The 14,257-nt window shown below is 46.7% G+C and overlaps 1 protein-coding gene across 2 annotated transcripts in view; it reads left to right on the forward strand.

The window, feature by feature from the left end:
• The first annotated feature begins 1,041 nt into the window (after positions 1-1,041).
• Positions 1,042-14,257, forward strand: part of LOC122392160 (nucleolar protein dao-5-like) — a 179,300-nt gene continuing 166,084 nt past the window's right edge. For both annotated transcript variants that reach the window (XM_043386739.1, XM_043386740.1), the window contains exon 1: positions 1,042-1,225. In XM_043386739.1, coding sequence (XP_043242674.1) covers positions 1,101-1,225 — 125 coding nt within the window. In that variant the 5' untranslated portion in view covers positions 1,042-1,100. The remainder of the gene's footprint in view (positions 1,226-14,257) is intronic.

Raw genomic sequence — 14,257 nt, forward strand, 5'->3', positions numbered from 1 at the left:
ACGTGGTGCTTTAGGGCTTTCCGAGCCCAAGGTGGGGCCCTCAGAAGCCAGTGTGGGCGGCGGGCGCTAAGAGACTAGGCCCAGGGTGAGCCTGGAGCCCTCGGATAACAGTATGAACCCTCGGGGTCTGTGTCGAATCCCAAGGACCTGACGTAGGGACATAATAAACATGTGTTGCGGACCTCAGAGGGACACGTGAGCTGTGACCCCTCAGATGCCGGCTTGGGGTTAGCAAAGTATGTCGCCTCAAAAGTTTGGCTGAACTATCATGAGGCCAGTTAAGGTTCTCAGAAATGTTCGAAGGCTCAAAGATCCCTGTATGGGCCCTCAGAGAACATGGACACCAGTGGGACTTTCAGAGGCCCGTTTGGGCCCTCTGAAAGCTTATTTAGGGCTCAGTGGAGCTCCTTAGGAGCCTTTGTTTAAAGCAAGCTCATGAGCCCTGCGACACTTGTACGGTAACTGAGCCTGTCGCAGACATTTGACGAGAGTTGAGAAAGGCTCCGAAGATTTCGTTTCACGCTTTGAACGAAAATTGTGCCAGCACTCCAAAACTTATGAAAATCAGCTGTAAAATGTAATAAAGAACGAACTAGGAACATGTAATGAATCACAGCATTGACATTTCCGAGTCTGGACTCGGAGTCTTGAAGATTTTGGCGGCTGCGAGTCAGACTCTGGTTTAAACTGCACGCTCCAACCGAGTCTGACCTCACAGACATTCTCAGAAAGGTACACCCATTTTTTCCCGACTCCAAAATCTCATCGGATCTGTATCGATCTCAGGGGGTGCCCGGTCCGAGATTGGGGGGGGGGGGCAAGCTGCCCCGCTTGCCCCCCCCCGTGGCGACGCTAATGGTTACAATGCTCTTGAAACTTTATTTATGGAAATCAGTGGCAGTCACAATTATATCCTTATTAGTGGCAGGCTCCTGGTTACACCTGATTGTTCAGCGATGCCGAAAGGAAAGGCTGACGCCAATTCTACAACCGCTGTGTATTGTTTATTCATGCTTTTTACCTCATGTTTTTTACAGGTCCACCACTTCAATGATATCTCGAAGGAGGGACGAGAGAAGGTTGGCAACGACCCAAATGGAATGGTCAACTACTTCACTGGCAAGCTCCCTACCCTGCTGTTGCACGTGTGGCTGGCAGCAGGAAGCATCGATAATGCGTTGGACATCCTGAGAACTTTTTACACAGAGTCAAGACCTCCAAAGAGGTAACTTTGATATCTGACGTAAGTTATTCAAAGTCGCTCACTTTCATTTTTATAATCTTTCATTTTTCCTTAATGAGCAGACGACAAACACCAAACGATTAAAATTAAACGCTCACTTTCCTTTTTTATGCATAAATTCTGCACATGTGAAAATTTCAGACCAAGATCATTCAAGGTCAGGTCACCAGGTCAGGTCACTTGAAGTGACCTCACCTCATAAAAAGTTTCAATGTCTGTCGTAGCTACACCGAGTGGCCGATCGCTTTGAAACTTTCAGCGATTGCTCAGAGCAATAGCGGCCGTTTTCACGACGGAATAGCAGGCATCTATTTGATACCTGTTTGATCCTTTGGTTCCTCAGGAATTTTAGTAGTTCTTTTTAGTGGGTTCCCCAGCTTTCGAATGAAAGGAGCGTTAGTTTGCTATTTTTCTATTAAATATCTCATCGATTTACTTTATCTAAGGATTTATCACTAATATCAACATAAAGCGTATGCACAATTATAAAATTATGAAATTATTAAATACTAGTACAATAGTTAAAAAAAGATACTGAGTTGCCAGGCTACAAAGAATATATTCATTTATGGCGCACGACAGACATTTAGAAAGCAGCGCCCTGTTTTATTGCACGCTGCTAGCCGCTTCCATTGGGTTTTGGAGGCCGACGTCATTGGTTGTTACACGTATGATGTCACGCGACTTGTGGCCTATCACGGCTCTTAATGATCTCCACTAAATGAATGCAACAATGGCCTTTTCAGTTGATCTCTGTGGCCATCTGTCTATGGAGCGACCAATATGAAAGTTGGGTGAATTTACCGGGGTTACATGACTATGAGCAAGCAAATGTGTATCAGGAAAGGATTTAGGTGGAGAATTGCGCAGGACCATGAGTGCTCGAGCGCTCCCAATTCCACGCCGGTTTGGCTTTGGAGCTGAGACAGACGATGCGGGTCAAGGTCACCGCTGGGGTAACGGTGGATTGCCTGCACCCGAGCACCCGTAACGCGGCACAATTCTCCATCTATGGATTTTCCTATTCGCTCAGCATTGTGATAGGCGTTCGTAATAGCATTTACTCTGCTCATATACCTATCCCCGGTTATTTAAAAACAGTTTTTGTGGGGGGATATCACGGCTATAGGTACTCCGTGGCCCTATTCACGACTTTCAAAGAATGCTCTTGATAACTAAATACCGCACAGACCTACTGCATTAGTGAATCTGACAAAAGGTCTGTGGAATTACATCACCCCTCACCAGACCCCTAAAAACTCACCCAGTGTCCAAAACCACTTTTATCGACTCGCCAAAAAAAAAAGAAACACACACACACACAAAGCATGGGGCATGCCAGCTCTCAGTTCATTTATCATTGTCTTTACCATGGTTTAATTGCATTGCGCGATTCAAAGCACGTGAGTGCCTATATAGTATATATGTAGAAAATAATGCCTACAGCAAAACATTCAAAATTACAAAGGCTACAATGCTTAAAAAGTAGGTTCAAGGGAGCCCATTTTAGCTTGCGTGGTGTTGCCAACCATGCGATTCCAACGCGGGCTATTCACAGCGTCTGCAAAACGTTAACAACTGACAAGCCGCCACCGCTGCCACTTATTCATAGATGGTTGATATCGCAGCTTGGGCGTCAGCAGCGCGGCCCACAACTCGTCGGCGCCAGCGCACGCAGCTGTTGGCACTCGGCAGCCGGTGTTGCGACTTAACGGCCGGCCGGCCCCATGAAGGAGAAGCTCTTGTTGAAGCTTTGTGATCGTCTCATAGCCACCTTGGATGTCATCTTTCTTGGCAGATCCATCCGTTCAGATGGTACGGTGCAGTCTGGATAAGGGACGAAGTCCAACGCCGCTAACCCCGCGACCGCCACCCCAGAACGTGGCCGCAGACCGAACGGGCGTGAGGGCCGTAAGGGCCACCCCGCCATCCGGTAAGTGGCTGAGCAGCCGGGCGCAGCGGCGCCTGGGCGGCGGCCGCGCTGAGATGAAGCCCCAAACCGCCATGTCGCCATCACCGCCATCACCATTGCTGCAGCTGTTCCCAACCGCCTCCATTGCCGCCGTTGTCAGGTGTTGCCAGCAGCCGCGCCGCGGGATGGCAGAAGCTCCAGAGTAGCCTCCAGCGCCCCTCTCCGCACGTGTGCAGGTGCTCTGCGGCCGCCGGGTCCGACGTCCAGGCAGAACATGATATTTCCATGCTGCTCCGACGGTGGGCTGGTCTTGTTTGGGCGTTCCTCCACTGTGACGTCGGTCACGCCTGCCCCGGCCAGGGCGCAGAGGCTGACGTCTCACCATCCGGTTGCGGTCCTCAGTCGGGTCGCAACGTGTACCTCTACCGCAGCGTGGAGCGCGCTCCCGCTGGGCAGCGATACAGCCAAACGTAACATGCGGGCGGCCAGCGCTGCGCCGGACAGGGGACCCATGCCGGGGGTATGCCGGTCTCGGCCATTAGCGGGGTCGTCGGGGCCGAGGCTGTACATACAGCTGGTGACCGTGTGAGCCGCCAATCGAAGCTCACGGCTTATAAGCTCGACGCGGGCATCACACGCCGTCCCGATGGTAGCTCCACGACGCCGCCGCGAACTCCAGCAGCGCGGCTCGCAGCGCGAAGACCGGTAAGGACGGCCGGGGCGCAAACGGCGTGCGGGAGTCGCAGGCGACGGAAGACGTTCTGCGGACAGAAAGGGTTGGGCATAAGCTGGTCGGCAGGACACTCTTGAGCCGAGCCTTTGATGTAATTACAGATGATCCAGAAGCATGCACAAAAATTCATGACACACTATTCTCATTTATGTATTTGCTACATATAATATGATATACCAGCTCATGATCAGTGACGCATTCTGGGCAATATGTTCTAAAGTGAAGTAACTGAAGTTACAATTGACAACTTAACCCGGCCGGGCCCGGGGGGTAATCCCAACCACCGCAGCCCGGGGGGGGGGGGGCGTTTTTCGCCCCCTGTCTAACTCCGTAAATAAGGGAGCTACGGAAACAAAAGCGATACCAAACGAAAGGTCCTTACGAGACGATTCTAAAGCACCTAAAATTTTTGACCTCAGGTCAATTTTCAAGGTCAGAGGTCAAGGTCAAAGGCAAAAACCGGCATATGTGTAGTGATCTCAAAGTAAGCCTTCTAGAGGACGGCAGGCTGCATCAAACCGGCAAAATTGGGTGTCAAACGAAAGAAGGGAATCTGAGGATTCCAAAACTGTGCTCAAAATCAAAGGTCAAGGTCACGCTCAAAATTGACCTCAAAATTGGCACTTTTTCGCACATCTTGCGTGCTAACTTCCAAGATGTTTTGAAATGTTTTGAGGCTTATCAGTTCCCTATTTGTGGTTCATCTTACGATACAAGGCTGCTCAAAGGTCAAAGTCACAGAAGAGTATCCCTGCTAGAGGCTATTTCACTAATTCAAGTTAGTAAAAATAAATAAGAAAATTTTGCCATCCGGAAGCTCTAAATGAAGGCTTAGAGGAAAATAGATGCCAGATTCGTGATCAGCGGATACAAATCCATCATAAACGACCTTTCATGTGTCAAGGTCAACCAGAGGTCATTCGAGGTCACATGAGGTCAACATAAAATTTGACCTTTTCCGAACAAAATAAATATCATTCAACGCGGCTTGACAAGGCGAATGTGATGGGACCACTGCCGTAGCTCTAGGACCATTTTTGTCGAAGTTATTTGCGAAAAACTAAAACCACATTTCGGGGTCGTTGACCTGACCTCTGACCTCAGGTCACCAAAACTATTTTTCTATTTTTCTCTAGGTCAAACGCTACACAACCGTGCTCGTAATTTGTCTTTATCTCTAAAACTCTATTTTTAGCAGCTATTTGAAGTTTGCGTCTGTGACTCCGAAGTTTGCCGTGCAGGGGTCTAGCAAAATGGGTCTTGTGACGTCATCTAGGGGGCTAGGTCCAAATTTTTTACTTCAGAAGATGTCAAATTGATGGGAGAAAAGGTACTGAAAGTTTTGCTTTCCTATCCTTAAGCGTTCGGGAGCTATCGCAAATATTCGCCAGGGGGGGGGGGCGAAAAACGCCCCCCCCCCCGGGCCCGCGAGGGTTAAAAAACACACACACGCACACACATTCGATAGTTTATGAGAATAACATGCCTTGTCTGCTCAATGCAGGAAAATATTTTTTTTTCGCTTTTTTAGAAACAGCAAAACAGTTTTCAACAAGCCATGTCAACTATCTGAACAATTTTTATGGAATCTGCTCTAGCTAGCTTAAAGTTCCACAACGTTTCCGGAGCACTGTACCCAAACTCAGTTCATGTTACCAGAAAAAAAACAGTAATAATGCCTCCTAATTTTGAATGAAATATAGGCATAAGTAATTTGATTTGGAAAGCAACAAATTTCCGCACATCATTTTAGCAAAATCACTATTTTCTTCAGCCACCAGGTTTTACACAAAACTATAGTCAACTTTATGATCTAGTTTACACAAAACCAAAGCCCCGATTTTTGCAAATGTAGACAATTTTGCAATTTTGTTTGTTTTTCAAATTTTAACAATTTTAACAAATGTATCGTGGAGAAAATAAAAAGTGTAGATTTGTAAAGCCGGGATATTTCACGGATTATAGGCACTTAAAGAAATATCTTCACCTTTCCTTGAGCCACCAGCCTTCACTTAAGTTTTACACGAATGTAGTGAACCAGACAATGAGGCAATTCAAAATTGTGGTGGTTTGATATAATTATGACGGTAAAAGAAAATCAACACAAGGTTCCTTACCCTCGCTTTTTTACATGGGTTCAGATGAGGCTTCAACTGTTGCCGACCTGAGGAGCTATAGGGACTTGAGCTTTCCAAAACTCAATTTCTAAGGGCACTGAGCAGTGTTTGGGTTTCACACGTATGCGATCGTAAGTTATATTAAGTTGACAAAGCAAGCAAAGCAAAGCATGATGCCCCGCGCGTCCGCCCGCGACCACGTCCCGCGTCCGACTCCCGACCGCCGCGTGACCCCAGGCCCCCGGCGGTCACGTGACCTACCGGCCGGGACTGCAAACGGCCTTCAACACCATTTTTGTATGACGTCATATCCTACTGAGGTGCTGATTGGTCGGAATTAGATACCTGAAGGTAATTATCCGCCGTAGTTATTTTATTTCATTGTTTTGCGTGTTTTTCTTATATAAAATGTAATTAAACAATTTGCCATATTTTAATCACCATTAAAACACAACTGAATGGTTATAAAAGAGAACTCGATATATACTGTCCTTGTTTTTAAGAATTCCGGAATTAGATACCCGAGGGAGCAAAGAGGGAGCAAGTTGCCACACTGATTTGATACCTCATAGTCGAAAGGTGGGCTACTAGAACCGAAAATTGCTGTGTTTGTAAATAAATAAGTGATTTGAGGGCAAAGAATGCCCGGATTTTAACCCTCGCATGTGTGCGGCGTTTGCCAGCTTCTAATGTGTAGGGGGGGGGGTCGGTTGGACCCCCCCTTGCCGTTTGGCCCCTGATCGAGCTGGAGCTTCGCGGAAAAAACGAGCGTGTTGCCCGTGACGAGAGGAAGCCGATGATACCCAATTTTAAGGTCCTAGGTCATTGGTTGACCTTCCAGTTCAGGTCAATGACCTAAAGTCGGGAAAATCGGGACCTGTTAGAAAGTCGTAAAGTGTGGCTGCTAAGGGGTTTTTCGGGGTGCTGATCACGAATATCGTGTTAGTTTTGATCACAGATGATGTCTTGAAGCATTTAGACCAGGTCGGGTCAGGTCAGGTCAGGTCAACCAGTAGGCGTCGTGACGGGTATTCGTAGTACGTGTCAACCGCCTCTGACAGCTTCGTAACATGTTACGAAGTCACCAAAACTACTTCGTAAATGTTCAAATGGTTGCTAAATTCGAATTCAGCTACAAAAACTAGCCTAGAAACATGTAAAACTCGAAAAAGTGACCCGAGGTCACCCGAGGTCACCAAAGGTCAATGACCTGACCTGACCTTCAGGTGACCTTGACACACACGGGAGTAACATCAAATCACATGTTTGAACGTTTGAAACCACGAAAAGCTTGCAAACACGCGGCTAGTGCGAGCCGACATACGCGAAATCGCGATTCCGGCCAAACATGGTCTCGGAAAAGAGGTCACAGGTCAAAGGTCATTTGAGTCAGGGTCATGAAATTTTCAGGGTAGGTGTAAAATTGATCATTGCGAGAGTACTGAAAGTTTCGTCGCGATCGGCCGCTTTTTACGCGAGTTATTCGCGAAAAACCATGGGGGGGTCCATCCGACCCCCCCTACACATGCCAGGGTTAACTTCTAAAATTATTTTGAACATAAAATATTTCAGTTTGAGGGATGTTAAAGCCTCAGAGAGTAGGTACTTGTCAGGTATCAAATAGGTTCCTCTGCGAAAGTTCCGTCGTGAAAACGGCTAGCATGTACCAAATGCATATCTCAGAATTTTGATGTCGATGACCTAAGGTCAGGTCAATTTTGCGACCTCCCCATTATAAGTAATGAGAGAAAATTGAAATGCGCCTCTTTTGGAGGGAAGACATTATAAACCCTGTTTATGCCCTGAGGTCATTTTAGGTCACGAATGGTATCTAACAGTCTTTCGCAAATAACTTTTGATAGAGGCATGCTAGAGCAATGAAAACGCCTTAGATGTGTTCAGCTCGACGATACGGATCGACTGATTTGCAACATGACCCTTTTGGTCAGGTCATGGCCTTGACCTGAGGTTAAATTTTCAAGTTGACCTTTCAAGGTCAAGTTATAGTTCATTCGATGCGTCTTGAAGAGAGGAACACGATGCCGGTAAAAAAAAAGCTCGTACAAGGCTTTGGTCAAAAGATATTGCAGAAAAAAAAACTGTTTCCGAAAAAAAATCGGCTATTTTTGCAGTTTTTGCCCCCCTGCAGGCAAAACCGTTGACGGTCAAATCTGAGAGAATCACTCAGAAAGGGCGTTAAAAGGGCTATCGAATGCGCTTTTCTGCGGCGCTGTAGCTCTATTGGTTCCCGAGTTATGCGTTGGCTTCTTGGAAATTGTCGACATTTACCTGGAAATCGGCGAAATTTTGCCTTCAATGACCTCTGGTGACCTGACCTTTGACCTGACCCAAAAATTGACCGCAGTACGCTTTTTCGAACGCCGCCTTCCGCGTATCGCTACGTGGCCCAGGAACCGAGTTAGAAGCAGGGGTGTTCAAACACCCCCCCCCCCAGCAGGGCGTGGAAATCCAGGACCCCCAGCCGGGCGCGGGTTTAACTCTCGCTAACATTTGTCATTTTGCTATTGCTATCCTCAACAACGGAGGGAGGTGGTGTGGTGCATGCATGTATGCTCCCTTTGCCTTTGGCCCGATAGTAAGCAATGATGAAACTGAAAGCAATGACAAGCTCTTCCAAGAATAACTAATCAAATACCGTAAACGGGGGTGACTTTGCCTTGCTGGGTGACTTTGCCATGCTTCTAAAAAATGTTTTAGGGTGATCTCCAGTGATATTTTACGAAGAATGTAATATTTTTTATGCACAAATAAAAGATAATTGATAGGCCTTCCAACATAACCAACACTGAGAGATAAGTTACCACTTAACCCGCGCGGGGCTAGGGGGGGAGGGTAAATTTTACCCCCTGGCGAATTTATGCAATATCTTGTATATCGCCGCCAAACTTTCAGTACCTTTTCTTACATCAATTTGACACGTTCATTGGAAATATGAGCGATATCAATAAGAAATTTTTTGAAAAAATGAAACTTTAGTGACGTCATGTTCGCCATTTTCGCCTCAAAAACGGCAAAATTTCAAACGCTGCCAACATCTTCATTTTTAAGGGAATCAAGACGTGCCAAAAAAGGTTATACGTGATTCTACTTTGTCTATCAAATGGTTATCTCGGTTTTTTGATTTTTTTTTTATTTTGGCCCAAATTTTTCAGAAAACTGATTTTTGTGGGAAAATAACTACAAAATCCACAATTTTGCGTGTATCGAAAAAACCGGAATATGTGTCAGAGAAAAGATCCATGTGTACCTACATACTAATTTTTCAGTTTCTATTGACTATCAAATATCAATTATTTTCAACAAATATAATGTATTATAATTAGTAAGGTATCTCTCCTTTTTTGTACATCGTTTAACCCGCGCACCGACGGGGGGGGGCGGATATCCGCCCCCCCCCCCTGAGGTTTTTCGCAAATAGCGGGAAAACCGCGGCGTGTAGCGCCGCGAAATTTTGTATGACTATTCCCTCATCAATTTTACACATGGTGTGCAAGTTTGAACCTCCTACCTTTCAAGGTCAGGTCACCAGGTCACTTTGAATGACCCAAACTCAAGTCACTTTTTTGCAACTTTGTCACCGTGCCAGAGCTACAGTAGATGTCGGAGGCCTTTGAAAGTCGCAGGATGTTATAAGGTCATTAGTAGCTACAATTTGTTTATCTCGGAATTTTGATATCGGTAACCTAAGGTCAGGTCAATTTCGCGACCTCCCCATTATAAGTCAATGGGGGAAAAATCAACTCCCTGTTTTTACCACTAAAACGGGTCGGAATGGCCCCATATACCATACATGACTTCATACGATCAACCTTCACTACCTTGAGGTCTGTTTTGCTGTTGGGCAGCTGTGAGGTCATGTGACGTCATCAAAGGTCACCAAAGGTTTTTGGCCAATAACTCCGTACAGGAACAAGATACAGACGCGTGGATGGTCTCATTGTGTTCAGCTCGTCAAGACACATCGAATGATATACATGATGACCTCGAGGTCACGTGACCTGAGGTCAATCTTTGACCTTGACCTTTCGAGGTCAACATATATATCATTCGATGCGGATTGACGAGAGGATTACGATGATGCCCTTAGTTTGTTCCTATCTTGACTAATTCGAAAGTTATTCGAGAAAAACTCTCCATATCTAGCGCCGCCATTTTGACTTTTTTGACCCCTGTGACGTCATCTTTGACCTGACCTGAAAATGACCTTTGTAAAAATTGTAGATCTTGACCGTGCGTATCCGATGCCGTTTACCGCTTGTCACTATCTTGCTTCGTTCTCGAGATCTCAGGGGGGGGGGCGGTCATCCCCCCCGTCGGTGCGAAGTTGGCGCAGACCCCCGTCGGTGCGCGGGTTAACCCTCGCCCGCACATGCCATTTTCCCATCCTAGAACGCACATGGGGGGGGGGGGTGGTTGCCACCCCCCCGCGCAATTTCGTTCCTGTTGGAGATAGAGCTTAGCAGTAAAGTCAAAAAAGATTCTTTGGGAAGAGACGAATCCAATGATACCCAGTTTTACCTTCTCAGGTCAGTCATTGACCTTCCAGGTCAGGTCAAACTAAAAAATGTTGCTGTTTTGGGTCACCGTTGGATATCAAGTGCGCTGCTTATCAAATACCGATGACGATGCTGTTTTCTGGTGCCAAGCCAGCTAGAACCTCTTTGTCACACTATCCGACCAGAATTTTGCTGCTGAGGTCATTTCAGGTCAAGTTAGGTCAAGGTCAATTATATGTGTTTGTATGTCTGTGTGTGTCTGTGTGTATACTGATGTGTGCACCGATTGTTTTTGGGTCCATATCACATGAAATCATGATCTGAGAAGCTTTTACCAAAAATGCAGTCAAAAAACTTCACAAAAAGTAAATTCAGCTTGCCTAAAACGCAATTATCTTAGATGACCTAGGTTGACCTTGACCCTGACCTTGACCCCTGTACATCGTCGAACAACATGTTCCATGATAGGTGGGAGGTAAGACTGGCAAAAAAGGCCGAAATCAGGGTGTCAAAAGCTCACAAGGCCCATGGCAAACGCAAGATGTTGAGAATTGGCCATTTGGGTCATGACATGACCTGAAAAACAAGGTCATATCTCCGAAACCAAAAATCACAGAAACTTGAAATTTTCAGTGGACATCAAGAATGGATAGACGAGCAGCTATACGAAAAATCAGCCTTCTAGCTCTAAAAATGTTAAGTGCAGAGCAGAAAGACTGCCTGGGGGGGGGGGTGGCAACCACCCCCCCCCCCATGTGCGGGCGAGGGTTAAGGGGAAAAAACCCGAATTGCTTTATTTTTTCCTATTAACCCGCGCCCTGCTGGGGGGGGGGGTTTGAACACCCCCTTGTGGTTTTTCGTACACCTTATCATACTTCAATTCAACACATGTTGTGAAAATTTCAGAGCAAGGTCTTTGAAGGTCAGGTCACCAGGTCACTTGAAGTGCCCTCACCTCATAAAAAGTTTCAATGTCTGCCATAGCTACACCGAGTGACCGATCGCTTTGAAACTTTCAGCGATTGCTGAGAGCAATAGCATATACAAAATGTATATCTCAGAATTTAGATATCGATGACCTAAGGTTAGGTCAATTTTGCGACCTCCCCATTAAATGTCAATGGGAGAAAATTGAAATGCGCCTCTTTTGGACAAATGGCATTATAAACACTCCAAAACACTGAATTACAAGTGGTTTAGACACACTGAACATGAAAATGGTGTCCGTGACCCCTGTTTATGCCCCTGAGGTCATCTTAGGTCACGAATGGTATCTAACAGTTTTTCGCAAAACACTTTTGATAGAGGCATGCTAGAGCGATGAAAACGCCTTAAATGTGTTCAGCTCGACGACACGGATCGACTGATATACAACATGACTCTTTCCGGTCAGGTCATGACCTTGACCTGAGGTCAAATTTTCAAGTTGACCTTTCAAGGTCAAATTATAGTTCAAATCGATGCGTCTTGACGAGTGGAACACGATACCGGTAAAAGTAAGCTCGTACAAGGCTTAGGTCAAAAGTTATTGCAGAAAAACTATTTCCAAAAAATGGCTATTTTTGCAGTTTTTGCCATCTGCAGACAAAACCGTTGACGTTAGGTCAAATCTGAGAAAATTACTCAGAAAGGGCGTTTTAACCCTCGCCCGCACATGGGGTGGTTGCCACCCCCCCCCCCAGATAGTCTTTCTGCTCTGCACTCGACATTTTTAGAGCTAGAAGGCTGATTGTTCGTATAGCTGCTCCTCTATCCTTTCTTGATGTCCACTAAGAATTTCAAGTTTCTGTGATTTTTGGTTTCGGAGATATGACATTTTTTCAGGTCATGTCATGACCCAAATGGCCAATTCTCAACATCTTGCGTTGGCTATGGGCCTTGTAAGCTTTTGACACCTTGATTTCGGCCTTTTTTGCCAGTCTTACCTCCCACCTGTCATGGAACATGTTGTTCGACGATGTACAGGTGTCAAGGTCAGGGTCAAGGTCAACCTAGGTCATCTAAGATAATTGCGTTTTAGGCAAGCTGAATGTCCTTTTTGTGAAGTTTTTTTGACTGCATTTTTGGTAAAAGCTTCTCAGATCATGATTTCATGTAATATGGACACATAAACAATCGGTGCACACATCAGTATACACACAGACACACACAGACATACAAACACATATAATTGATGTGACCTCTGAAGCCCTGTGCGCTCGGTTGACTCGCCAACACAGCTGCTGTTCCGCTCAGTCTGTATTTAGCGGTTTCCTGAGAAAACAAAAACACAATAAGCAGGGCACATAACTTCTAAACACATGTGTAGGCAACACAACTCGCCGGCAATACATATCTAACGGGGGAGGGGGCGAATCGTGCCGGCAATACATATCTAACGGGGGAGGGGGCGAATCGTGAGGCCCAACAGAAAACTATGTACGAGTGCTCATTGGCATCACAAACAAGTCGTTCATTGGAATCACAACAACTCGGACAAAACGAAAACAATACATCCATCAATGAACAATTGTAACAATTGTAAACAATAGGTCAGTCGCTATCGCCGCCGATCATAGCTGCGGCAGATTTGACGCAGTCCCACACGCAGCAATCCAACTGCCATCTAGCGACTGAGACAGACAACATGTCTAGATGTCGCCACCGAACGCTCAACGAGTTTAATGGCATAAAAGGCACCTTAATATAACGAAGATATTACCCACAGGTTTACCCATTATGCAACTATAAAGTACAAATTAACTTCGAACTCACCAACGAGTACCACTTCCTGGCTTGAGAGGTCCTGACCACCTTCGACGTAACGGGGCAGCCACCCGCGCAGAACGGCCTCCCAGACAACAGAGGCGGACCCGGCGATCCAGTCTTGGGCTCTTCCGACACTGTAACCTGCTCCGGCGCCTCGGAGGCGCTGCAATTCAGCACGACCAACAACAAAGAAGTGCGCCCACTGCAGACCCAGACTCCAGCGCTGCAGCGGGAGCCCGCACCGCCGAGACGCGCCGGCAGCTCTGACCCAACTCCGGCCCAGCTCCGCCCCGGGCCAGACTGTCAGGAGCGAGCTCAGGGGCGAACTTGAAAGCGGCCAGCTGCACCCTCTCGTCCACAGCACCACCCCTTCACGGACCAGACAGGCGAGACCGCCTCTGCCGGGCCACGAGCCGGCGCCACCCAGCCAATGCGGGCGGTCTCCCAGCAGACGCCAGGGGCGTGTATACAATTCCAGCGAGCGGAGGGGGCAGCTATCGGGACTAAACTAAACTACCATAACCACCACCCGCTGCGGTCACACCCTCCCCTTTGAACCTTTCCAGGTTCAAGAACGATAGCTGCAGCGATGAACCGATTGTAGCAGCACTTAAACTTAACTTATAACTAACTCGGTTAGCTGCTCGAATGAGATCCGTGTTTGAAGTTGAACTCTGCCGTCCAGAGCAGTGACTTGAATTGCATTGATGTGTGATGTTCAGTGGGGCAGTTGTTTATTATGCCATGCTTGTGTGTAACCCACTGTGTCTTTATTGGTTGATGCACCAACACATGCTTTGATAGTGTTCTTGGCTCCTTGATGGGCAGTTATTTTGACATTACCTTAGGTTGGCTGATTGAGCTCGGATATTACTCAAGTAGGTGATTCAGTCCTGAAGATCACCAGCCCCTTACTCCTGAAGAACCTAAGATAGGATCAGTCCAGAAGACAGTTGACCGCGTATTATAGACCAGTACTTACGTGGT

Source organism: Amphibalanus amphitrite, unplaced genomic scaffold (genome assembly GCF_019059575.1).
Source record: "Amphibalanus amphitrite isolate SeventyFive unplaced genomic scaffold, NRLGWU_Aamphi_draft 000472F_arrow, whole genome shotgun sequence".
Classification (NCBI taxonomy): domain Eukaryota; kingdom Metazoa; phylum Arthropoda; class Thecostraca; order Balanomorpha; family Balanidae; genus Amphibalanus; species Amphibalanus amphitrite.